General features: G+C 38.5%; 1 protein-coding gene across 2 annotated transcripts in view; it reads left to right on the forward strand.

Moving 5' to 3' along the window:
* RANBP17 (RAN binding protein 17) overlaps positions 1 to 27,797 on the forward strand; it is a 153,074-nt gene that overhangs the window by 63,085 nt on the left and 62,192 nt on the right. The window contains exons 14-15 of one of the 2 annotated variants that reach the window (XM_061456415.1): positions 16,646 to 16,719; positions 24,354 to 24,427. In XM_061456415.1, the coding sequence (XP_061312399.1) occupies positions 16,646 to 16,719; positions 24,354 to 24,427 (148 nt within the window). Of the gene's footprint in view, positions 1 to 16,645; positions 16,720 to 24,353; positions 24,435 to 27,797 lie in introns of both variants that reach the window. The other variant, XM_061456414.1, reaches the window with a different exon arrangement.

The following is a 27,797-nucleotide window of genomic DNA, read 5'->3' on the forward strand; positions in this document are numbered from 1 at the left end:
CACTTCCAGATTACTCTGTTTAAAAAGTAAAAAATTATAGTACTGCATCAAGTTAAGCACCCCACAACCATTTGTAAATCTTTATTCAACTTGCAAGCTGCAAAAAGAGGCAGAAAAAAAGCTCAAGATTTTTTTCTTCAACATAGGAAGTTGCAATACTAAAATGTTGCTACAAATAGTAATGGCAACACTGAATTTCAGGAGCACTCTGTGTTGTTTGATCACGATCCTTTGTTTTCCTGGTTCTGTAAACTTTCTGTGACATTCCCCTGTTTTTACTCAACATGTAACGTTAGGAGAGCAGACAGCAGAGCCCCATGATTGTTTGGGGGTTATGCAAGAAAATTCTAACTGGTTTCAAATTTAGCAAGTTTTGTGTGTCACCAGTTAATAAATGTCTTTAAAATGTAGAACTTGCAGTTATAATAGATGCTGAAGCGAAGATCCCAGCTAGCTGGAGATTTGTGTTAAATATAGTGATTTATAGATAAATGAGCTGAACAGTCTTTTAACGTCTATGTACTGCAGTGTATTACTGCCTAATACAGGAATGTTGTCTGTACTGTGCCTGTGTCCATGTGGTATCTGAAACTCTCTTCTGTTCTGACAAGTGTCATTTAATAATCTGGAGCTGCAAGCAGTAGCCCTTTGTTGCATGCTTCATTTCGTTTTGTACTTTAAAGTAGAATTACCAGCCATACAGTGACATTTTGTTTGGGAAAAGATCCTCTGATCTGGGCAAGTGTTTCCTCAGTGTTTTACAGGGAAATCATTACTGGCCTGTTCCAGCGATGTATCTCCCCAGATAATGTTGTGCAGTGTTTCATTCTGGTAACTTAAGCTCAGGGACCCCCACCCCAAATGGCATTTGGGCTGTTTGGGTCTCCTTATTGCAGTCTGTGGCGCAGCCTGGCCATTGCAAGCCCACTTCAGACCTGACCACATTTGCTGTTGTGGAGCTAAATCTGAAAGAGTTGTTTTCTGTCCAGAATTACTCAATAAAATGAAGACTGATCAATAAAATCACCTAGATTTGTCATTCGTCCCTGTTCTCATGTGCTGCCACCCTTCACCCGTTGAAGAGAGGGAGATGGTATGTTTGGAGCTATAGGGGGGAGTTAGGCTTGGAAAGTTATGATGAGATTGAGTATGGCTGGAAACATAGCTGAAAGTGTGCTGGGGCATGAGAGCCCAGGGACCTGATGTGGACAGTCCAGCGTTAGTCCATAAATTGTAAGCGTTATTTTCAGTCTGTGCACATTCGTTGGACTTGCTCAGATTTTCACACTGTTTTCTAGATGAGCACATAATTACTTAAGGATTCTAGTTTAAGTTTTTAATATATAAAATCGTATTATTATACAACTCAGTAAATTGCTAGCTTGAAATATATGTTAATTGGATCAAATTGTTGTTCATTAACAATTACTAACTTCCTATGAACGTAAGTTTTAGGGAATCAGCATTCTTTCTGGAAAAGCAAATAGCCCGTTCTGTTTATGTGGGTCAGGTCTAGAGTAGCTGCTTAAAATCCCCCATACTGAATTCTGTTATCTTTTCTCTTGGGTGGCTGAGGAGAACGGTTGAAGCAGCCAGTGATGGCTGCTGGGCTTTCATTTCTTTGTGACTGGTAAATGAAACACATGCAGCCTCACCAAACTACATGACTAATGACAACCTCCAGTGGCTCCTGCAATCAAAGATTAATTTGCTTTATCAAGTTTAAAGAATAGTAGGCGATAAATCATGTCAAAAAGAAATAATCAGTGGCAGGCTGATGTTCTTCTGCACAGTGGAGGACAGGTGCAATAGAGGATTCATCTGCCATAGACTGTTAATTTTGTTCTCACGCTGGTGTGTTAATTCTTGTTTAGTTGATTTTTAAGTCAAACAGGATGCATTGTCAAACAACATTTTTGTCTAAAATGTATAGTGTTGGTGTTTAGCTCTAAAATTAAATACTTGTTTAGAGTCTATCACTTGACACCAAAATATTTAACTTAATCCCTTTAGATAAATTTCATTCATATCCGTTTGTTGTCTTGGAGCACAGTTTAATGTGGACAGGAATAAAAATGTGTTGTACATATCTAGTGCAGACATAATATATTTCTTTTCCTTCATGTTGATTCCTGTTTAGTTACATGTCTCTTATTCTGTCTGTGGGAGAGATATAATGTAAGTCCTAGCATTTGTATTGGGTGTTGGCCTCTTAAGTGGAAAACTGATGGTGCTGGGCACTTAAGGCCTGACCCGCCTGGGACTTTGTGCCATCTCCTCATGCCACAGTTAACAGCACAACAGAGGAAGTGCTCATCATGTTGCAGGACAAAGTTCTAGATGGTTCTCAAGTGGTTCAGAGACAGCATTTCTATTGCATTTGTAATTACCGACTATAATCATGCCAATAAAACCTGCATTTAAAAAAAAAAAAAGGCAAGATTAAGTGACCATTAAGTGTGTAAGGCTATCTATTGTGTGTCATTATAGTATTGCATTGCATAGTATGGCACTGACTCTGACCTGCATTTAATGGTGAACTGTGCTGTACACAAAGCAAGGACTGCAGCTGTTTGTTTATCATGGAAGATACAGATACCTTCTGCTAAGTTAACGTTCGAGCTGCACAGTTGTTGACCATTTTTAGTCCATTATTAGCTCAGTTAAAGCATGGCCCTGTCACATACTGGCCAAACATGTTTTTCCATGTTTAAAAGAATTTTAGTGCTGGAATGATGCAGATTGTGTAAACTCCCGTAATGCATAGAAGTGATGTGATAGCCTAGTAATAATATGTGAGCCCTCTAGTGGCATTCTCCATGTTGGAAGTTAAGAACTAATTGTGTGCCAGAGCGTAGAGCAGTGCACATGTTCAGACAGGAGGTGGAACGGCAGAGCAGAACTACCCTCCTGTGCAAGGCATCGTAAGGAAGAGACCTTTGGAGACAGCAGCAAAAGGTTCCTGTGCAGCTCTCAGGGCAGTGGAGATACTTGCAGTGAATCTTTAATACTGATAGAGTTGCATTTTGCAAGAGAAAAACTGTAAAACTTCTAACCAGCTCCAGTATTGGGTCTTGCGTATACAGTAAATGGGCTTATTAGGACCCATCTGTCCCAATTTGATCATATTTAGATTGAAAGATGTGACACCATGCAGATATTAAAAGTTACATTGCATACAAATTAAAGGTTTTTAAAAATTTAAAAAGCTTCTTGTGAAATGAAAGAAAAGAGTTTGCACAAAGTACATTTTAAGCAAGCCATTAGCATTTTATTGTAGCTTCTGGGTGTATGTAGGCTACAGGCCATACTGTTAAATGTGGTTTCATTACCGTGTCAGAGTTAACTACCTGCCTTCCTTCCCTGACACTGAATTTGTATGCCATTAGTTTGTTGATTGTAAAGACTGAATAGTAAGAGGGCAAGTAGTACGACGGGTTATGTGTCATGTTGTATTAAGAGGTCTGTCTTTTCACTAGCTTGGGCACTGGCACTCAGAATACTGACTGCTGCTGATTTCGTTAGTCCTGCTCACAGTGCTGGAAAATTTAAAGCTGAGGAGTCTTGAAAGTACAGCTATGCAAAAACAGACCTCCCTTGCTTTTTATTTCATTTTAGTAGTAGTAATACAGCAATGATGCAGGAATAGTGCTTCAGTTCCTTTGTGCCGTTCTGACGATGGCTAGAAAGCTGAAAATACAGGTTTCATCCAGTAGAATGATTGCATCTTGCTACTTGTGAATCCAACTTAAAAGCAGGGGGAAGAAAGCACACTTATCTGTGTGCATCTTCAATTACTAAAAAATCCATATTGGCTTTTTTTCTGGCTCTCTTAATTTTTAATACGAAGTTTTAACACATAAAGTAGTGATTCAGACAGATCTCAGCAAAAACTTGAAACAGATTTAAATCTGAGTTAACATTAGTGATTTAAATTTAAAATTCATAATGGCTAAAACAAAACTACCTTAAAAGTAAGTATTATAAGAAAATGTAATTTTCTCATACAAAATGTGTTTGACCGAATCAGTGCTGAGCAGAGGGGAAGGATCACCTTCCTTAGCCCGCTGGGAATGCTCTGACTAATGCAGCCCAGCCCACTGTTTGTCTTTCTGCTGTGAGGGCACAGTGCTGGCTCATGTCTGGTGTGGTTCATTTAAAAGACATTCCAATGTTAAGGTAAGAAATGCGTATAAAGCAATCTTAAATTACATTGTGATGCTGATGGGAAGGAGAAGAGAGTACTTAAAAAGCACAGTCCTCTCAGCTGCAATCACACATATTATGAGGCATCAGCTATAACAGTATGGAGTATGGCATGATACTGCTGTTCATTTCCACCACTCCATCTTTTCTTACTCTGGGGTTTAGAGCGCAATGCAAACCTGAATTGGAGCTCATCAGGCTGGAATTGAGATAATTATAGTTATGCCTGTTCTACTGTGATGTTACTCATCCATAAGTCAAGTCTTGGCTCATTTTTAATATAATGGTGGCTCTGGGAATAGATTTTGGGGGTGAGGTGAGAAGAGTCTGTGTTTGTGTATTTGGGGTCAAACAAGAAAAATAGCCCCTTCTCAATTTTAATTTATAGTTCTGGAACTAAAATGGCAGAATTAAGACATTTCATAAATTTCTTTCAACAGTCCTTAGGAATATAACCCATCATAACAGCACTTTCACCCTGGAAAAAATCTCTAGCTGTCTTCAAGTTGATAACAGATGAGAGAAGATAGGTAATAAATAATAGTATGGAAACTCTTCTTGTTTGAACATATTTTGCCAAAAGCACTGAATATGAAGTTGGGTGAGAAAAGGGAGAAACATTTTCTGAGTATTACTGACATACTTTATGATGACTTAGTGGAACACCTTACGGCCAACTGTCTCCTTTATTCACAGATGTTCTAAAGCTGCCAGAGCTCCGTTTCTTTCATACAGCAAAGAACTAATTTATTGTTAATTGTTGAATGTTATAATATCTAGAGTTGCCACAGGAGCAATGTGCCTTCCTTAGCTTGTGTATAATGTGTTCAAACAATGGGAGACTCTGGTAGTCTTAGTATTTAAAGCAAAATGACTTGTTTTTTTATGTGGAGTGCTTGAACTAGGAATGAGTTTTGTTCTTTCCGCTTATGAAAACATGTATTTCAGCTAAAACAAAACTGCAGATGAACATTTTCTTGAGTGTCTGCTTTAGGTCTGTGTCAAGACTTCCATCAGTATCAGTGTCACAGTTCAGAGTACCAGCATGTGATTTTCGTATCTAATTGGATAAGTAAAAAGCAGAGCATCTAGTTCATCTTCATGCATCCGAGCAGTGAAGGAGCAATGATAGAGCTGTCTCACCCAGACAAGGCAAGGGCTGGGGTAGTGGTGACTGTTATCTTGCATATAACCATTTTCCATATCCTGAAATCAGATTTGCAGAACAGACAGCATTTGGGCTGTACTTCATGTTTCACATGTTTCACACATCCTCCCCAAATTTATTTTATCAGACTATTCAGAGCTCTTTCTTGCTTTTGTGTGCTTATGGAGTAATCCAGAACGGTTAGTAATGTCGTCCTGATAGAGATCTGTTTAGCATACAGGAATATATTTTTAAAGTGCCCTTCTCAGACTGAACTGCACTTTTGTTAAACATCATAGGAAGGCAAATGGTGGCTGTCTTCTGCCATTTGCCATTCTTCTGAAACAAGGAGGAAAAACACCCAGCAGTATTTCAGTGATCTGTTCCACACAGGTTTCATCTGTATCTTCTTTGTTGGAAGAGTCGGTAGTTGGCATCAATTTGGATCAAAAGAACTGCAGTTAGGAAGGCCATGAGGAAGGTTCCATATTATTTCTCCAGAGCATTCTCACTACTGACGAGTTGTTTCTTGAGGCATGTAGCTCTATTGAGAAAGAAGTCTTCTGGGAGCACAAGTTTTATTTCTGAAACAGGGTTTTTGTATCAATTTAAGTATTAAATGATTTGTATAGATATCATCTACACAACAGTGTGGCTTATCTCAAGATACATAGAAACTTTTGGGTGTAAGTGGATATGAAATCATATTATTTTAGATTTGTAAGACTGCACGCGGGAGCTAATAGTTTATGTAGCATTAGTGTAATGGACCTTCTCTGAATGAGCTCTTTAACAGCACAAGTACCTTCTAGTTTATGCATTTTCTTTAATAACCAATTTCATTCTAATCTGATGAATAACATTTAGAATATTTATATTTTTATGTAGTCACCTAAATGTATGTGCTACTGGAGCAAAAGAATTAGGTTTGCAGTATCCCTTAAGATAAGTGTGAGTCAGCAGCTGACAGTACACCTTAGTGGATTGTTTTGCTTCTGAAGTGTGTGGGATTCTGTGGCTGTAGAGATTAGTGGTGCCTGACAGTGTTCTGTTATCTATCATGTTTGCATAGATCTGATTATCTCATTTGCTTAAGAGGTCAGCAAAGCAAACCAAAATATTGCAGTAGATATTATTAAAGACCATCACTATCAGTCATACTGTAAAAAGATGACACTGCATGAAGGGCTGCGTCCAGAGTGTAGGTGATGCAGCCACGCTTTTGAGTCGTGCAGGATCCCAGACGTGTGTGTATGACATCAGGCTGTCACAGGTGATGCCTGTTAGGTCATCCTGTGCTGCTTCTTTACCTTCTAACATGAACCACTGTGTTCTTTGGTGCTTTCACTCTAGTGTGACTAAGTCAAATGGTGGATGAGATTGCCTTGTTGTGTTTTGTTCTGTATTTTCCTCTTAACTTGAATGACAGTCTGGGGTTCTCCAGCCAGAGCCACGACAGTCCAGGCTGTATGTTTTTCTGTGCACAACTTCAGTGTCACCCTATTTATTCCTAGAAGGCTTTAACATCAGAGGCTGAAGTCTGAAACATCCCACGTGTTACTGACAGTAATTATTGATCAAGGCTCTTGACCAGTTTTGATTGATCAGTTTCATTAGTTTTGTAAGCTTTTCAGTAAATACTTATGTATCTATAATTCTGTTCCCTGCTGGTGGTCTCTTTCTGTGCACTATATTCGTGTTCGGAATTCCTTAACTTACAGTATGCTCTGCCATACTACCTTTGGCTACATACATCACTGGCTACCTTTACAGTTGTTTATTTTCAACTAAGTTTGGTATTGACCTCTTTCTTTTCCAGATGCACCTCTTGGATTCTTCCTGTGTTCATAGGCCAGACCATGTGGCTCCTTCCTCTAAGCTCCTGCTTGATTTCAGTGTCCTGTGGTTTAGCTTAAATTCTTGGGTGAAATTAGGAGTGATTGAATTTTCAGTGTCCAGATATCAATGGTTTGGGTTTTTTTAAAATTTATATATGTCTGTAACTCCTCTCGAACAAAACCACTGTTTCTAGGACTCTTGTTAAATCCTCTCTTCTCTCTTTGCAGTGCTTTCTAGGCATCGTGTTAGGCAAAGGACACTCTCCTGGCACGGACACACCAGGTTCCATTCACTCATGATTCTCTACCATCTTAAAATTGCACCTATTTTTCATCCCCACAAGTAGACTAACCTGAGTTAGGAAACTGTGGGTTTGGTTTGGCTTTGTTGTGCTGGCCACTTGGTTTGTTAAACCGCCTTTTTGTCTGCTGTAGATTAAAATGTCTTTGTCTTGATATTTTAAGTGCTGATGACATGTGCAAAATACCAGAAAACACATTAACAAAGTAAATCTTTGGTTTCCATAGGGAAAGGTGGCCCTACGATGAAGGGAGTAGAAGAGTGTCTGAGAACTATTTGCCATCTCGTTTTGCATCAAGCAATGCTCAGTCAGACTGAAAGATCTGCCCCACAGCATCTCCATTCAGAATGAGTGATAGTGATGGTGGCGTGCTTGGTGAGGAATTGGGGATCACACAGCGTCTGCGCTAACATGTCAGGGGTTGTTATTCTTCAATTGAATAGCAATATTTTAAATCTTTTATTAGGAGGAAGTTAAGGTTTCTTTTCATGCTCAATTAAAGAACTGCCATTTTGGAACAACAACAGTGAGAAAAAGTTGTGTGAGCAAAGCAAAACCAAAGCCACAGATGCTATAAAAATAACTGCGAGCAGAGGAAATCAGTATCAGAACTACATGTCTTAAATTGAGATGCGTGATGATATAGAGACAATTAGAATGTAATGCTTAGTTTAATGATTTATGAGACAATCAAATTGTAAGGAACAAATGTATGAAGATGGTTGAGCACATCAGCCTAAAAATAATGCAGTAGAAAAGGAAAAGACAATGCATCTCAGCATTCTCTGCAGATAAGCTGGGATTGCTGGGCCAGCCATCAAGAAAATATATTTCAGAGCAGTTTAATCAGTTTAATAGATATGTATAGATTTAAAGCATTTCTTGGCGAGATATGATGAAATAAGACTGCAGGGGTTTTGTTGTTGTTTTAAATCTCTATTAACCAAAAAACGCTTTCCCAAAGCTCTGATACTTAGTTTAATTAAAAATACAAATCCTGGTTTTCTTGTATGTGATGGAGAATTATTGTTTTACATAGCAATAATACATTGCAGTTATTACTGAAAACCTTCTGTAACATTGAGAATCAGGAGTAAATCAGTGTTATCATGCAATAATTGAAAAATTGGTGATCACTTTTTTTTTCCTGAAGCTTAAAGGGCACACTTAAAAATAGGTTTTATTTAAAAAATACTTTTTATCTGAACCACTGAGGCCAAATTTTTATTGAGTCTTCTGCTTAATTATGTAAATCTGCAGGAAAGCCTTAAAAAGTTACCCTTTGTTTAGTGTCTTATGTAGCCCCTGTGTCATACTCGGCTGTTTAATAAAGGGTCAGGTTTTATTTATGTGGTTAAACATAACATAAATACAGACATTTCACATGATGTACCATGTAAATGTAAGCCTTTGTAGTTACAAGTTTTTGTAGCTGGAGAATTGTTTTAAAAGGCATGTAATTTATTAGCTATCAGTAGCTGCTTTATTGCCTTGCCGCGCTGCAGTAATAAATAAAAGAAAGTGAGCTGATTTTACAAATGGCACACAAGGTGCACATTTTGTGAAAAAAAGTCTTTTTTTAAAGAATTGGCATTAAATCCTTTTTTTGTGATGACAAAGAGGCTAAGAGTGCAAACTGTATTTTCTGTTTATCGAAAACAGAGTCTCTTTTTCTCGAGGGCATTTTTTCCTATGATCATCAAGGGATTTCAAAAGCAATAAAGTGTGGAATCATTGTTCGACTTGAACAGTATTAAAACTTAGGTTTTAATTTCAGTGAAGTAATAAGATTTGAACCTGTCTCACATTACAGCACTGTAAGGCATTTAGCAATTGTATTTTAAAGGAGGTTTTTAAAATGCAGCTCACTTGAAAGCTAACTGTCTGTCTAGTAATTAATAGTTTCTCTTCAGCAGAGGCTGTTGTGAATCATCCTAAGAAATCTCAGTTTTGTTAATAACAAATTATGATAATTGTAAGGATGTTACTTCCTAATTAGTTTAAACCTACAATCTTTTTTGCCCTTTTCCGAGATTGATTTTCAAATGAAGACAAAAAAGAAAAGTAGCGACTGAGGGTTTCAGCATGATTTTCACCTTAGAATTAAAATGAAATTACCCACATTTATCTGTAAATTTCAAGAAACTTTATCCCTTGGTTAGGAGCATATGTCACGTTCCCACTCAGAAGTGGTGAAGTATTTAATCTGTAACATATCTGATCTCATTAATTCCAGAACTGTGTTTTGAAGATAATTCTGCAGAGCACGTCTCCTTTCGGTACCGACATGGCGAACTCCGGGATGCTGGAACTTGGTGTGCATGGTTTGCACAGATATTCTCCGGGTTCAAAGTGTAAATATTTCTTCAGGCTGGTTGATAAAATGTTGGCTGATGATGAGAGGATAGCAATCCCTGTTCCTTGTAGCTGGAAATGAGCGTGGATGGTTTTGGAGGAGGGAGGAGGGACAGTTTATACACAGGTGCATGTTCAAAGCAGCCATCAGTGTTTAACATTGGAGTGGTGAGCTATGACCTTCCGTGATGATTTTGAACGGTAACTGCCTCCATTAGCCATAAGGTTTGTTTCTTTATTTTAGTAGATGGCCTAGACTGTAAATATTAGAGGATCTAAAATAAATCAACATATTATCCTAAGGATACAAAACGTAAGAGCTATTTGTGGTTAGGAACCTTTGACAGATAGTTTGGATGAGGCAGATGATTGCCCGCCTCTCGTATCTGGCTCCCATTGCTGTGCCTGCAGGCAGTTTAGTGTTATAGTTGTATATTGATGTCAGGGTTACTACTGAGTGGCTAGCAATGACAGATGTCTATAATTACAGGCAATGCTTCCAGTATTTCAGAAGAGCCAGCCTATGTTGAACAATTATCTTATTTCTGGCTTGCCAAAGAGGGTTGTTCAAATTGCTAGTATTAGCTGTGGTAGCTGTAACACCTCTCCTTATGCCGTGGGATAAATGTGCAAAAGCACTCTTCTGTAAAACCTCTGTACAAATCCTTAAAATACAGGATCATGCTCAATTTCCTATGCTTAAGGCTTGGTCCTGAGCAATGCAGCACACCTGCAGCAGTGTCAGTACGATGAAATAGTTTGGGATATAGAAATTTTAGGAGTAGAATAAGTAGCTGTGATCTTTATTAGTTGTTTTTAAGTGCCAAAGTAATGGTGATGCTTTAGCATTGAGGTTTATTGCATATAAGCATGCCGAGTGGGCCACTCATCTAGATACAACTGAGGAATTAATAAAATTAAGTTGGACACTTTTAATAGTTACAGGGGCAAGCAAGAGTGATGATTACTGCTGCTGAAGTACCTATAATACTTTATGTTGTGGAGTTTTCTGCCTGACAGAAATAATGCTCTTGTAATCACTATAATATTGGTTCCTTTCAGTCATTAGAGAATTTTAAAGCAGCATTTTGGCTTCTTCTTAAGCAAGTACCTGACCGTATATATTGGCTTGAATCTCTGCAGTGCAGTGTATAGCTCTGATGGAAAGTGCAGCCCAGAACTGTGCTTCAGAAAGGAAAAATCTTCAGGATGATGTTCAAAAAGTAGTAGCTTTTAATAGTATTTCTCAGTTTTCACTATAATATTTGTACTCTAAGCCCTGGAGGGAAACAAAAGAGTGGAATTAAAAATCTCTAACGGTGCTTTACGAAAATGGAAGTCTAAACAAGACTTTTAAAGCTAAGGACCTTTTTAACAATTGGCTACCTGAAAAGCTAGCAGATAAACTGCTTCTTTTTTCTTTCTCATTTTTTGTGTCAGGGAATACTTCTTGTGCTGTACCAGCAATAACAGCAGGTGGTTCCTAGTAGGTCTCTTGTAGTAAGTTGACCAGAATTGTAAATGTTTCTTTCAAGATTTTCAGAAAACAGGAATTAAGAAAGGAAGAAATGTATAAATAAGTAAATAAAAGCTGAGAGAGAAATTGTTGAAAAAGAGATCAATTTCCGTGCAAGAAAAGGTTTCTTGCTGGCAATGCATGGGCACTTTCTGGAGTAGGAGGAGGGGAGTTAGTCACTCCCCCATCCCAGACTCCTGTGAATTCTCTTGATGTGTTAAGAGATCAGGGAAAGGATTGGGAAGAGGGTCTGGAAAAGAGCCTTTGTGGGAACTGTTAGTACCTCTGCCTGCCTCAACTGGTGATGACAGAATATTTCAGCAGACTAGGAGGGAAATAACATCCATAGCAATGAGTGAGCCACGCAGCAGATTTACCCTTCCCCCTGCTACATAGCACACATTGGTTCTAATAACAAGACCCTAATTTTTAAATGTCATCTTATAGTAGGTCTCTTCTTTCAAGTGAGGATAACTTTATGTAATATTTTAATTAAGTGTGGTTTATAGGTAAGCCAGTATATAATTTATATAATAAATATTATACACTGGTTATCGTTTATATACTTGGTTCCTCTGGTTGCTTGCAAACACATGTAGCAGTGAATGAGAGAGCAGCCTACTTTTTCTGTACCACAAAGCCCAACTTTATCTTCAGAGGTCCTGTCTGAAACCAGGGCAGTTTCTTATGGCCTATCTTGGAGGTTTTTTCATTTGGGGAGCTAACTATGAAATGACAGATTAGCCCATTCGTGCTTCAGACTCAAGAGTTAAGGGTGTTTTGAGATCTTACCTCTTTAAGTCAGCTGGTCAGGTGTGGAGCTGACAGAGGTTTTCCTCTGTTAAGGAGAGGATAGAAAAGCCAAGGCTTGTTAAGCCCTTAGTTTGGTCAGGAGGTAAAGGTGAATGATCCAGCACTCTGATACACTGAGTGGGCGATTAAGCTCAGATATCCAGGCTTTGTGGGATTTGGAAGCCAGATTTCTGCTGTGTTGTAATGGAGCTTTGAAGTGCTGAAAATCAAAGATACCCGAGTGCAGTTTGAAAAGCAGTGGAAATTACTGACTGTGTTGTGACACTCGACACCAAGAAAGAAACTCCTGCATACTGTGGAGTTTCAGTGGGTGATGTACCTGTCAGAGAGGTGGGACAGCACTGTCGGGAATGTCTTGTGGTCGCCTGGCATTGCGTGAATTTCCAGGCAGACGTGAGGAAGGAGATGCTCCCTTTTGCCTGCCCGTGTGTTCCAGCCCTAGTCCACATCTGTCTGGAGTAAAGTCTGGTTAAGGTCTGGTTTCACCCTCAGTGTTCATGACAAAAGACTTTAATGTTGTAGTGATTGTTGTCTGCAGCAAGGCCTGGAGAGCTTCAAGGAAGTTATAATGTCTTAAGCATTTACACTGTGCCTATGGGGAATAACTTTACTGTAATTTTCTGAAGATTCATTATCCAAAATCTTAATTCATTATAATAGCCGTTATGAAACATATAGAAACCCACATTTTCTTGTGTTTTCTTATTTGCACAGTGTGAGAGATTCATTGCTCTGTTTTAATTTGTTTCATGGGGTGCGTTGGAGTACATTCCATACAGTGCTGTTATTGAATTTCTGTGACTGTCATTATATAGCCATACAACCTTTAGGAACTCATATTCTGAGCTTCCCAGTTCTGTAATCTGCTTCACATTTAAGAATTGACATAATTAGCTTCTTCAGAGTTATAATGAGAGTACCAAAAAGAGAAGACCTCAAAAGATAAAGCAAAGTTAGGCATATCTAGGGCCGAAGAGTAGAGAAGACAGGGAAACAGTGTTTTGGTGTGATTGCTGAATTGTTTCTCCATTTTCTCGGACTGTATGTACATACAAGTGCTTTGCTTTATGAAACATTGCTTCCACAATTTTATTTTCTCATCCTTTTGAAATGCAGCAGGTACAGTTCAAGTAATTGGGAAGTATACAATTATGTAGTTTGAACCACTGATAAATCTGCTATAGATCATAAAAACACTGCCTGGCAGGAGAGCTCGTGAAGCTGCTGTCTTCCTCCAGTGTCCTGATTCCACCCAGGCAGTTTTGCTGGTCTCTTCACTGTCATGGCCAGGTTGTCAAGGCCAGGTTGGATGGGGCATGGGGCAACCTGCTCTAGTGGAAGGTGTCCCTGCCCATTGCAGGGGGCTGGGACTGGATGAGCTTTAAGGTCCCTTCCAACCCAAACCAGTCTGGGATTCTGTGACCATTGCTGTCACCTTTGAATGCAGCATTGCACTTGGGTGTTGGTTGTGATGGTGGGATCAGCTCCGACTTGCTGTAAGGACCTCGAGTATGTGCTTGTACCTGTGAAGCTCATCCAGTATTGTAGTCTGTTGTTATCACTTCTGTGGATTTTTCACTTACGCTTCTGACTGTTGTAAGAATGAGATACTGATGGTGGGATATTTTACTGTTAAACTTGCATTTCTGGCCATATCATGGCGTGATTGCATAGTGCTGTGTGTTGATGCAGGTTTTGTGCAGCAGTTGTAAATCCTGCAGTTGTAAGGATTTGGGAATGGTTGTGTAAAGGTTTTCCGCAAGTCTTCAACGGGCTGTTCCCTACTGAAAGCTAATTATGCTGCTCCTATTTGAAATGTCTAAAGGGAAGTGAAAATGAAAGCCAGACTTTTTTCTTGCTGGAAGAAGGCAGGGGAGGTCTCCAAGGAGGGGACAACCCAGTGGATGTGGGGTTCTGCAGCCTCCCAGAGCTGCCTTCACCTTCACGGCTTTACCCATGGCGATGGGAACTAAGCTGAAGGTGAGATCATTCCACGTGTGAATCCGCATCCTTTTATGCCCCCTTCCAGCAGTGTTTTTCTCTGCCTTTTGAATATGTAGCACAGTCTTTGCTGTTGAAGTGTGTTTTATTATTATACGTCCAAAATGCTTTATCATTAATTTTTTATAGTGCTTAAAAGTCTAAGGGCGCTTCACTGTTGTGATTAGGGGTTGGTTGGTCTTCTATATTTACATGCTAAGAGCGTGCATTGGTTTTGAAAATGATTTTGAAGAAGGTGTTTAAAATATCACATTTATTTTCGCTTACAATTTGTCACATTAGGGAACGGGTAGTAGTTTTTATTACAAGCACTGTATTCATGCTGACTCGAAATGACCCTGTCACACGTGAAAACAAATCAGATTGTTGCTGTTAATGAGCTTTTCAATTTACTATTCAGTGGATCAGATAAGTGGATTTAAGAGGTAATGATCCTGTTTAGCACTCAAGCTTGGCTGTCAGATCCTAGTAGTTGTGGGAAATCCCCAGGGACAAAAGCGTTGACACAGTTCTTGATGGGATAATGGGAATCAAAGCTAATGGATGATAAAAGGAGTAGTAAGAGTTACAAGGATAATTGTGGATTAAAGCACTACTCTTTGTCAACACTGACTGCTGGTTTAGTATTTTATTTGTTAAACTCTGATGTGGGGAGAGCCTAGTTTGACAACAGAGCACAATGCCACCAGGATCAGGCTGGCTTGCTGGTTTCCGTGGCAGAAAGGAAAGCTCTTAACAGGGATGTGAGCTTGCTTCTACGGTTACATTGCTCCCTCTCTTTTTCACTCTTCCTAATATCAAATACGGAAATTCTTAAACTTTGCTAAAATTGCAGCTGCCATAGATTTCAGAAGATGCTATTTTTGTATTTGAATATTCTTATTTAATTTATTAATTATATATGGAATATATACTTGAATGCATATTTGCATTACTGCAAATAACTTCACATTTACAGTGTCAACTGACTATTTCGCAACGTTTGGAGGATTATATATTACAAACTTTTTAGTATCTTGATTATCCTTTCAATGACTTGTTTGAATTGCAGCTAATTTTGCCACAATAAATACAATTATAAAAGGGTAAATTAGCTCACAAGTCACCCTTACCCTTGGTGCAGGTTCTGGTTAGAGCTGCAAGTTTATTTACTCAAGCCTTATTATGCTCAGATTTAAAACTAAAGTCTCTGGGCTATGAAAATACAGTTTTATTCTGTATTATTATTGTTTATTATTATCATCATCATTATTATTATTATTGTTGTTATTTATTGACTTCCTCAGAAACCTGGGTTTGGTTTTTAAGCACAGTCATGGGATTCCATCGCTGGCAGGAAGGAAGTTGGCCTAAGAAAGGTTAGGTACAGTAACAGAAGTATTGCGTGAGCTAAATCAAGTTCATTGCTATTTGTGTGCCATATGAAACGTCAGCGAGCAGAATTGACAGCTAGATGGCACCAGGCTTTCACCGCTGGGTAGCTGAGCCTGCATGTGCTCTGCTTGGTGCTCTCATTCCAGACCTTCGTGATACCTGGCTTGATCACATCATATGGAAGAATTACCTATAAGCGTAATATTTGGGTTAGTGTCACGAAAGGTTAAAATGACTGAAATGAAATGTACTGACTGGCTGATCTGCATTTAGCCTGCTCGTAAGCAAACAGCAGTGTTACGTGAGATCAGGGTGAAGCGAGTTGGCAGAGGATTGCAATGAAAAGTTGCAAAACATGTCTCCCTTCTGTTTCTGAAGTCGATTGAACCCAAGTGAATGTTTTCACCCAGGCTAAATGCCAGGCTACTAAAACTACCAGAAACATTTAATAAGATCACACAGTAAGGAAAAAACTATACTTGGTGTGCCTTGCATTTGTTATGGAATCTGATAGGTGAGGTGGTGGGTGAACTTAGGTGGTAGTATATGTCTGGGATCTGAAATAAAGGGGAGACATGTACAACTGCAGGTTACTTGGCTGTCAAAACCTTTGTTCTTCCTTCACGATAACGAAACTGGATGTCCAAAGAGTACCTAATTTACAAGATTTTGTGACTAGCAGTTCAAGAACTTACACGTGCAAGCTAAAGAACAGCTCTGAATCGCATCCCACTGAGGACAGAGACCAACAGAAGAATGTTTTCTCCATCCCTGTGCATTTATTGTTTTTGGTAATAGAGGCTGTGTTGTTCTGTGAACAACAGAGTGGGTTTAATGCAGGAAATTTACATCTCCTTTGTGGGAAGAAATGTATGCAAGGTCAAGTAAAAGCCTGTCAATCCCAAATTCACAGAACACCATTGAAGACTGAAAAATCCATCTCTTCCAAATGCTTCAGCTAGGCTGGATGGACAGGCATATGTGCCTGTTCTTTTCTCTTTCAAAAACAGTATGGGGAATGTTTTAGAATAACTGAAAATGCTGGTACGTGTAAATGTCTATAATATGCTACTGTTGAAATGTTTATTTCCAGGTGTATGCCCGAATGTCAGAAGTCTTAGGAATCACAGACGACAACCATGTTCTGGAAACATTTATGACAAAAGTGTGAGTTTGTGCTTGGGTTCTCTTCTGTATGTATTTTGTCTTGTCTTTAATACTTACATAAAATCCCGAGTTTTATTTTGTTACATTTGCTCTTTGCTAGAAAAATGGTTTCCATTAAATTTAAAATATTTAAAGTAAGGGATAACCATTTTCGGAAGCAGCCATATCTTATTTTCTGAAGGTACTGCATGTCCCAGAATAAACATTCGCAGCTGGGTATATCCTCCACAGTGCCTGCATCCTTTCTTGAATGGCTTATGGGAGAATAGAGCTAAGATTTCAGACTCTGGTTCAGTGGCAGCCTGGCCTAAGCAGTCCTCATCCCTCCCCACCCCTCATTCCTGCACCATCAGATGTCAGTGGAATTGCCTGTAAAGCTTCATGGTAATTTGCATGTTTGCATCAGGGAACTGACCAAGTTAAACTGATCTCTTTTTTGTTGTTTTGGGGAGGGAGGCTCTTTTGGGTTGCTTTTTGGCAAGATCTGGCAAATTGTGCTCTCAAAAATACAGATTCAGGGAGGAGGATTTTAGAGCCTCATGCTTACCAGCTGTTTTCTCATCTGGGGCATTTAGCAGAGTAAGAGGTGTTTTAATCTGACAGATAAGTGTTGCAATACTTTCTCTTTAAGAATAATCTGAGAAAATTACTCTGGAGAAGGTACCTTTTTCTCATGCCTCTGCTGCAGCCACTCTCCTTGCATGCCAGCAAAACTACCAGGATCTTGTCTTTTATTACTTATGTCCTTCATGAGATTTGCTAGTTTCTCCTGACTCAAAAAGAGTTTCATCTAAAATCAGTTTTGCTCTTGAAGCAAAACAAAATGGGCCCTCTGAAAAATTGTGAATATCCACTAAAAAAATCTAGGAGTCCCCAGGAGACAATGAGTTCTGTGTGTGCCTGGAGAAAGAGAAGCAAGTACCTTACCTCTTTATTCTGCAGTGGGGAAGATGCTGCATCATGTCATTTACTTCACATCCTCTAAATCTGACTTACAAGACCTTTAAATACTTTCAGTAAGTAGACTTTGACCTGCTAGAGAAACATCTCTGCTGGTGTTGCAAGGTTAGTTGTGTCCTGTTTGGACAGGATTAAACATGACTTATCTTTTGCTACCATGACTACCAACCTTGAGAAATAGTAGCAATTAGGACAGGGTCATTTTCTAATACACTTAACTTTTCTGTGGAAAACCAGGCATAAATGCTTTGCTTCCTCGAAACCAGAAGCCGAGTGTTGTTACATCTTGCCTTAGGATAACAATAGTACCCGTCAAACCTTGATATTTATCTGGAGTATGCTTTGAAGACAGGTAAATGGAGGGTGATGAATGGAAAAATATTGATGGGTGCTTATTGTACAGTTTCTGGAAGCAGTCCATGTCATGTTATTAGACAGCTAAGCTTCATTTTATTGTTTCAAACTACAATGAAACTTGGAACAACTGAGGAAAGAAGGGGGAAAGGGGACTCTTGTTTGGAGACCAGATGCATCAGTTTGCTTCTCTTTTTCTGCCTGTTTCTGCTACTGAGAGGAAATCTCTGTTGCCTTTGTTAATTGAGGAAATACCATAGCATTAACAAGTTGTATAAGTGCTATATGTGTTTAGATTGGATAGGGATGTATTTGCACAAGTAGTGTAAGTTGAGTAAAAAAACAGGGTTTTAATGTTTCGTGGAAGATTTTAAAAGAAAACAAAGTACATAAAAAGCAAAACTCCACTGCTTTTTAGGTTGCACACTCTACATTTTTGTTTTCTCTTTCCCCATAGCTTACTGTATTTTCCTAAAAGCATGAATTGTTCATTGATAGATCAGTTTAATTTTACAGAATGGGTGTTACAGCTTGAAATGGACAACTCAGTAGCTTTAAGAGTTAGCTGTGAAACTGCTCTATCAACACATTCATAATTGTGTGTCCGCTTTGCTAGCGTGCCAGTTGGCAAATCTGAGTGTGAAACCGTAACATACTGATACATAATCCAAAAGCTACAGTCTGATGGGGCAATCCAGTCTGGCAGCATTTCTGGTGCTCTGTTACTGAGAATAAGCTGCACATTCGTAACAGCAGTGGGCAGGATATGTGACTGAGAGACCATTCCCCTTTTTCTCTTGTGGATGTAGTCAGCATTTTTAACCACACTGTTATTTTAGAAAGCCACCAGTTTAGTGTTCTGTCTTACCCCACAGATCCATTCCTTTCCTTAAGTAGCTGAAATTTGTTTTCAAAGGCACACACTATCCCTCTGTTTGCATGGAATTCTCTGTCCTTGGTGCTCCTGCTTCCTCACCAAACAGCCACATTACATGTTCTTACACCTCTTGGCCTACTGAGAGGGGACCAAGGCACAGACTCTTAAGGCAAGGAGTAAGGCATTGTACCCAAAACCAGTAGGAGTCTTCTCTCTCCTTCCACTGATCATTTCCTTTGCGATAGCTGTCTAGGTGTCTTGATCCTTCCACGTATAGGTAAGAGGCAAGGAGTAGACTGGAGCAGTTTTAGTTCCATCTGCTTCTTGAGCTTGTTCTGGGCATTTGGCTGAAAGTGTTTTCTGTTTATTTTGGCTACAGGCACCTTTTCTTCACTTACCCTTCGTGAGCCTCTTCTTGTTTCTTTCAATTATTGTCAGATTCCTGTGGAAGGGATTTATTGTGAGGGGTGGACTTACAAAATATTTGCCCAAATATTTAATATTTTTGGCTGTGATAAAATAAATGAAACATGAATAAAAGGTGCACATTCAGACATTGCTGTTGGATGCTTTTTGCCCTCCTTCCCCCTTTTGTTTTACCACCGTTATGATTTCACTATGGTGGATGCACGTATACCTTCATTATAATAAGAGAGATTTTTCCATGTGATAGTGTTAAAGTAATACATAAGTATAAAAACTCTTGATGTTTTTTGAACATTCATACTGATATAACTCCATGGATCATAGCATAGTAAAACTTGGCACTTTTTTTCATGACAGAATGTGTATTTTTGTAGCTATTCACCTTTGTCCAGCTCTAATGAAAAGTATAGATCCAATCACTGTCACTGAGCCACAGAGGGCTTTCACTGTAAATGATGATAATCTACAAGAAATAATTAAAACATGACTGTACAAAGCCAACAAATGGCTAAGTTCAGTATTACTGAAAGTTAAGTACCACATAAGGAAGAGATTTTCTACGTCTTTGTAGGCGATTTGGATGCCCGTTTTTCTCGCACGGTAGTGGGAATTGGCTAGCACACACCTTAAGCAACTTTGGAAGTTTTGTTGTAAGTGTATAATTTTTCTAGATTATTTTTATAATGCAAATCCATTTACAATATCCTTAGCTTGAGACCAAAGCTGTTCCTGAATGTGCATGGTTCCGGCTTTCCAATTCATGTTGTCCTTATACAAGCTTAAAAGGTTTTCACTCTCTGCTTCAATTATTTAAAAACCAAACCAAACCAAACTTGCTGATTTACAGCAGTCATTATCTCTTCTGGCTGGTAGCAACTTAGCTTTTGCAATTGCTTCTTTGTCATCTTACCGAGTCTCCTGTGTGTGAGGTACCGTAACCTATGCGTGTGCAGGAAGTACGATGTTCCTGGGGTTCCTCAGCTTGGTTCTGATAACAAACCTGCCCATTGCATTTCAGAGAAGGGATTCAAGATCTTGAAAGAGAATGGGTGAATTCTTTGGGTGCTTACAAATGGCCTATAAGCAATGTTTGAGCACCTTGGCATGCAGTGATAAATGAAGGTACCCACCATCCCTGTGACCAAGTGGATTTTCTCTCTTTGTACAGTACATACTCACCCTTCAGCACTTCCTATTCTGTGCTGACTATGCTTTGCTTTTGCTTTCCTACCTTGCTTTCCTACCTTGCCTCCCTGATTCTGTCTCCTCCTCTAAAATTTTCTTTTTTAAATTGCACTGCAAGTTTTAAAGTTCTCCCTTTTAAGCTGGGGATTCCACTCCATGTACGGGAAGTACTCCAGTATATTCCAGGATACTCCAGAAGTATCATTTCCCATCCACTACTGCCGTAAGAACTGCTGTGTCTTGTATGAAGGCTGCATGAGACTTTGCTGTGCACCATGCAGAACTTTTCAGAGCAGTATGGTACGCTCCATGTGTCTGAAGAGGCGTTCCCAAATCATAAACTGAGGACAGGACAGGAAATGGGGGCATCCACTGGGGGGGGCGGGAAGACGTGAAATAGGTTTAAGAGGCTGGAAGTGCCTGTCTGTACCTTGGCCAGATAACATAATGACTTTGAATGTGCAAAGAATTTTGATTTTTCTGTGGATAATATAGTAAACCTTCTGCCAGAGAACTGTAAATTGGAATATCTAGTCATTATTTATCTTCCCTTTCTAGATTTAGGTTAAAACACACAGGCTCTTAATACATTTAAGCCACTGTATTAAGGGAAGAGGTGTTCAGTGTGCTGATGGAACTGCGTTGGTAAGCAGTCACGGTGACAAACTCATAGCAACCTGAAGGGTTCAGAAGATGCAAGGCTCTGAAGCTTCTCTGGTGCAGTTTTTAGAAGCTAGGGTTTTATTCTAGGCAAACTAAAGTATTTCCAAGTGTACTGGCTGCTTTATGTAATGCTCTTTTGTTTAACTTTTTCAGTCTCACGGCCTCTCAGCGTGGGTCAGCGTTACTGTTGCGCTTTCAGTATTGTGTCTGCAGTTCAGTATGTTCATACCGGTCACTGAAATTGGAAATATCCTGCCATTTTTTATTTCCACTTTTTTGTTTTTGTACTTGCCTTTAAAATGTGTTCGGCATTCGTCTACCATCGATGTTTTTGGTGAATTTGGCATTTAGCTGTTGATGAAGCTCTTATTTTCCATAACTCATTTGAAACTTTATGGTAGGTTCCTTTGACTGTGTTGCATTTGGTTCATAGTCTAAATCAATAAGCTGCTTGAGAGAGAAGGAAACAAGGGCACTAATACTTAAATCCAAGTGCTGTCTTGCCATGATTCCTCCAAGAGCTGTAAATTTTTCTCCTTTTTTCATCCCTTGGCTTCTCTTCCGCACATGTTTTTGTATTACAAGATTCCCCTCTAGATCGTCACAAATTTTCTAAGGTACTTATAAAGTTTTGTAGATATCTCTTAAAATATTACATTTTAGGTGTCTTTCATCTTGCCTGATATCGATAAGGCAGAAACAGAAATGGGAATTGCTATGATTATAATAGAAATTTTTCAGCCTCTGTTCACTCTTGAGAACTTTCTGACTTTTATATTATTGCTCCATCTTTCAGGCAACCAGATGCAACCATGAAGTGAAAGAACAGATGTACACAAAAGTACTCTGAATGGTGGATGAAGAGTCTTATTTATACAGTTTTAATTCGCTCTTCAGACTGTCACTGTGACTTCTTGTTTTTCATTAAATGTCTTATATCTGGCTTCCTAAGGACAAAGATTCAGCTCTTTTGCAAAATAGCCCTGTTATGATTTTGATATTGATGTCAAATCTGGGTACTCCAAATTCATTTTTATTGCTTTGTATGGTATATACTTGTTAAGGATTTAGTGCAACTATAAACATCTCCAGAACTCCCCGTAGTAGGGATAAACTGTGAATTATGGACTTGCTAGAATGGGCTGTTTCTTTAAGACAATCTGAACCTCTGTAGCTTTCATAGAGATTTTAGAAAGTAAATCAATGTTTGTTTGTAAATCTAAATTGAGGATTACTGCTTTGGTAATTGCATTGTTATTTGCCTTTTCCTGAGCAAATAATACTAAACAGATGATTTAAACTTAATCTCTTTTTCAGGAAGTTATAAACTCAGGAATGCTGTTTATGCGGTATAGTACATTCTTTAGGCTGTGGATACGTAAAAGCAATAATCGATGCTGATTTTAAGGCATTTAACATCACTTCTTCAGGTTCTGTATTCCAAAATTGATATCCTACTGCATCATCGTATAAATAGCTGTTACCAGTGCTCTTACATCAGGGTCTTGCATTGATAGATCTGACAGTGTGAAGTCAAAATCATTATGCGTATTCTACACACAAGGAAACTGAGGCACGCAAATCTGTAATGGCTTATTCTTGATCACCTGGAAGTTTGAGATACACCCTAGCACTTTGGTATCCCGATCAGGAATAGGTGCCTGGGCTTCCGAGCCAAGAAGTCCTGCTTCCTTTTTATGTGAATGGGCTATGTTTCAAAAGGCTGTGATGGCCTGGTTTTATTTGTCCACATGAAGCCGGTATCAGAAACTCTGCTGTGAATCACTTACACACCATTCTCTCCCTGTCTGGAAGAAGAGGGTGTTCAACTTTCCTCAGGGTTTTTGAGCAACTGAGGGAGATGGTGTATGTCCCAGAATGAGTAGGGCACAGTACTTGCCTTCAGGAAAGGGAACTAAGAGGATGCAACTTGCCAAGCAACCTAACTTGGATTCTTCAAGGAGTACTAGAAAAAGTTACTAGTGGTCGGTGTATTATTCATACATGCATTTGGGCTCGCGGGGGTGGGGGGGGGGGCAGCATTGGAGGGGGTACTTTCTATTTGGACTCACTGGCTGAGGTTTACAACAGAAAGTCTCAGATATTTGCCCTTCAGTAAGATTGTTGGCGTTGGCCTACCTGACATTCCCCTAAGAAAGCTAGGAAATATCAGATGTGAGGTCAGTGACTCTTCACTTACTGTTGTAACTGCTCCTCGTTTGGAAAAGTTACATCCCTCCACTTTACTGGCTTCAATTTACCCCTTTCATCTGAAGGCTAATGCCACCTCTTCTCCTAATAAATCAGATTCCATCCCAGGTCGCTAGTGTCTGCACTGTCACACAATACAGAAGAGGTTGTAGAGGGTCCCAGCTCTGTGTTTCATGTCTCACGTCAAAATATGGATGGTAGCAAAGCAAGTGTTAGCTGCATGATTTCACTGAAAGGCTAACTCTAAGAGTTTGTTGTCAGAAATGGTAAGTTGTTTTATGCAGTGTTCCCCAAGGATTGATAATAGGTCTAGAGTTATCCTATATCATTATTTATGCATTGGTCCATTAATCAGAGTATGCTTCCTATGTCTGAGAGGGTTGCAATTAGGGAGATGCAGTATCCCCTATGTATCTTGACTTTAGTTAAGTGTTTGGTATAGGGAAGAGGAGAAACAGGGATTAGTACAAGAGCTGCAAGGCTGAGTTTCACTGGGAATTAGATGTATCAGTAGTTCTGTGAACTGCCCCTTAGTTTTTCTGTGTCTCATTTCTCCTGTGGAAATTTTCCTAGGGAATTTATAGCAATTTGTTTTTACCTTGTGAAGAACTGAGCAGATAAATACTAGAGAAGTTAAGTGGCCAGATATTGTGTCAGCAAGTAAGATAGATACAAGTAGTGGTAAGCTCCAGATAATTTATTTCATTATGACAGATGATGGATTTTTAAAAAATGAATGTATTGTTACAATATTACAAAAATGTTTGAATCCCCTGTTCGGGAAAAAGGCAGAGCATGATTTTATAGCATTTTCTGTCTCATAAATGGGAAATCCTAAGATGTATCACAGAGATACGTTTGTAGTATAATGTGCTGTTACTTTGAACTTTTGCACTGCACTTCTCAAAAAGGGGAAAATGTGTTGCAGAATCTCACTCTTTTGTTTTATTTATTCCAGTGTGACAAATCTTAAATACTGGGGAAGATGTGAGCCTGTGATTTCAAGAACTCTTCAGTTTCTAAATGACCTTTCTGTTGGATATCCTTTGCATTGTCTATGGCATATATTGTTTGACAATAATAAGGGAAGTATCATTAGCAAATCTTTTGGTGTCTCATATGCCACATTTTTAAACCAGTCAGGATATCAATATTTACTCGTTTTGGTTTATCTTTTTCTATGCATAGTTTTTTAAAGGTGCTCTTATTTCCACCTACTTCTTAGCCACAAAAGAGAAATCATGTAACTAGTTGCTTTTGGTGATCTATACTATTCCTAATCTTCTAGAAGTCAATACCGTTGATGAGTTCAACAGTGTTGAGAACAGAAGCGTTGCTGTTGGCAGTTGAGAACAGGATTGCTTCTGCTTTCAGGATGAGTCAACTGGGATATGAAGCATGAGCTGAGATTTTAAGCACAAGCCTCTACACATGTTTTGTCATTGCCTGATTCCAAGTTCCTTACTGTGTCAGTGCCATCATTATTACTCATAAAACAGCTTTGACTTTGCACATGGATTTTATCTGGATTCAGGTATTTTTGTGTAAGTCTTGGCCAAATCGTGATGCTAACTTGCTGTCTGTTGCAAACCTTTTGTATCTTATTCTTGCTTACCACAAGCTGGAGAATACTTGCTCTTTGAATTTTCAGTCAGTCGAGCAAGAAGATTGAAAGTAGTAGCTGGTTTTGATGTGACATGATGTTTAAAGGTACAGGGCAGATAATAAACCACCAGGGCTCAATAATACATTCAATCTTGAAATCCTTCTCTATTTTAAAATACAAACAACTTTTCAGTAATTTTGTAGAGGAGACTGTTAGAGAAGCAGAGGGGAAGGCACCTGGAATACCACAATTGGTATCATTTTGTTTCTCCATAGGACTCTAATCCTATCAGAAGGATTTTAATACATTTCCTTGGGTTGAAAGATGAGTGTGGGTTTTCACATTCCATAAGTGAATTTTGTTTAATGAAAATCATACAATGTGTACTTCTATTCGTTTACTTGAAATACCATTAAGCAGCTAACTTGATATTTTAAATACGCAAGTGTTCATGTTCTCATGGCATCACAGAAGGAGGACTGGAAAAGACTTGAAAGTGAAACATTACTAAGAAATTTGGCAAGAACAGAAGGGGAGGCATTTCTTGATGGTATTCATGGAGGAACTAATGAGATCTCTCTTCTTTTGTATTATATACTTATTGTTTCAGTAGGGTTCAAGACACTTTCAAAATAACCAAGAAATTTAATGTGGTGCACCTAACTTCAAGTGCTTACCTGTTTATGTATGTATGTATACTTGCTGAAACAATCAGCTAAAGCCAACAGGCATCTAGCATTTCAGATTGTTTTCTGGAGGCTTGCAAAGGCATGTGTTCCCATGGTAGTTCTCAAAAATGAGGGTCACTTTAAACTACTGGTGCAAATAATACTTTCCAAGGCTGAAATGTCTGGATAATTTTAGTTTTCAAATTACTCAAATTATATTTGCAGCAAATGAGTTTGTGCTCATGAAATAGATACAACATCAGGATCTAGATAAGGATGAAAAAGTAGCTATTTAATAACCTATGTTCCCCTGAAGAGTAGAAGTGTGATGAAATTGTGGGGTTGTTTTTCTTCGCAGAAACTTGCTAACTGTTGCAAGAGCAGTTTCAGACCCCCGTGCATAGTTAGGATGCAAAGCAGCACATAAATCTGAACATAAAGGAGCATAAACCTCAAACATCAGTGTGAAATGTTTAAAGACTAGCAAAAAAGAGATTAACTAAAACCATAAATACAAAAATTTGTTCAATGACTCTTTAATGGAAATGCTTCAAACAAAAACTCTGAGAACAGTTGCTTTTCTGCTTAGCTGGGTGGGGTGGTACAAAGACGGCTTTAATGCTGGTTCACTTCCCCGTGATGCTGTATTAGTTAAGTTTAAAATTGTGTTCCCTGGCAAACCATAAAAGATTTCAGAAGTATTAGACACCCACTTTTGTGCTGGAATTTAATATGCAACTTTTTATTGGAAAATAATCGTCCTTGTCTGGCAAAATCCACCATGCAATATTTCTGTTAGTAGGCATAATGCAATAAAGACAGGGAGGGCTATTTATCACTACAAATTTTGAGGATTTCAGGATTCTTTTTATTATTTTAATATATTTCTTTGGTATTAAATCAGAAAAATGATAAATTACACCTGTCGAGGCTGTTTTTCCTTTTTCCCAGAAAATGATGTACAACCCAATTTCACTGGTCATTTTGGCTTTTAAAGATATGTATTTTTTCCTATTAAAAACTCTACCAATAGGGTTTTTTTAATAATAATACTGAAGTACTTTTTATTTCAAACATATGAAGTAGTTTATAACTACTTGCTGGCATTGCAAACTTTGGCCTTTTCACATTATATTAGGGGTTTTTTTTAAGGCATTAAGTATATATTGCTTTGAAAGAAAGAGTGTATTGTTAAGATGCTGGATCCAGTGGATCAATTTTCAGTATTTGATATAGATTAAATTGTGGCTAGCCTGAAAGGTTAAAATAATTATTTATTTAATTTCAGTACTTTCCTGGATGTCAGTCAGCTTCCACACAGTCTTTGAAATTGGTCTTCTTATGTGTATAATAGTCTTATTCTAAAGGATAATCAGGAATTACAAGCAAACCGTATTTTCAGCAACTTTACTGCATAACAGAACCAAAAACAAGAAGAAAAGCCATAGGACAGTATTAACAACAAAGGCAACAAATGATTGGAGCTGCTGTCATGGTTTACATTACTTTCACAATTATTCCAGGTTTGCATATTTCGAAATATATTAGCCCAATTTGATTTCAAAGCTCAGTTATTTGAATTATAAATCATTATGTCCCTCCTAGCTGATCAGTCCTGAAATATCTTTGAATTCATTTACATAATGGAATATGTTAGTCATTCCTTTATGTCTTTGAAGCCATAGTGCTCCCTCATGCATGTTTAGTTCTTCTGATAATTAACTTCTCCACTGTATATTTTTGTAGCAAAATAAGTACCATTTTGGTGTTATTTTGTACAATAACTTGGGGTAAAATATTTATAGTCTCTCAGAAATTCCTTTTCCGCAGCTTTGTTAGCCTTATGTTATGAAGGGCTTTCCCTTGTAACAGGGAAAAAAAAAACAAACCAACCGTGTAGCTTTGCAATATAAAACCATGTAATGCGATGTCAAATGTTATAGATTGACAGAGGAACATCATCTTAAAACTAGATTAGGAGATTTTCCAATAACAGGTATGAACCCTATTCTTACACTTTTACCTGCTTAAAAAGAATTTAATCCATTTACAATGAAAAGGGAAATTGTTTATTCCCATAAAAGTAATTGAACTCTTCAATCAATTATGTGCAGGAATGGCAGAGTGC

This window comes from Pezoporus flaviventris, unplaced genomic scaffold (genome assembly GCF_033815535.1).
Source record: "Pezoporus flaviventris isolate CSIRO_AGI_PZ_B2104156 unplaced genomic scaffold, CSIRO_AGI_Pfla_v1 ptg000023l, whole genome shotgun sequence".
Classification (NCBI taxonomy): domain Eukaryota; kingdom Metazoa; phylum Chordata; class Aves; order Psittaciformes; family Psittacidae; genus Pezoporus; species Pezoporus flaviventris.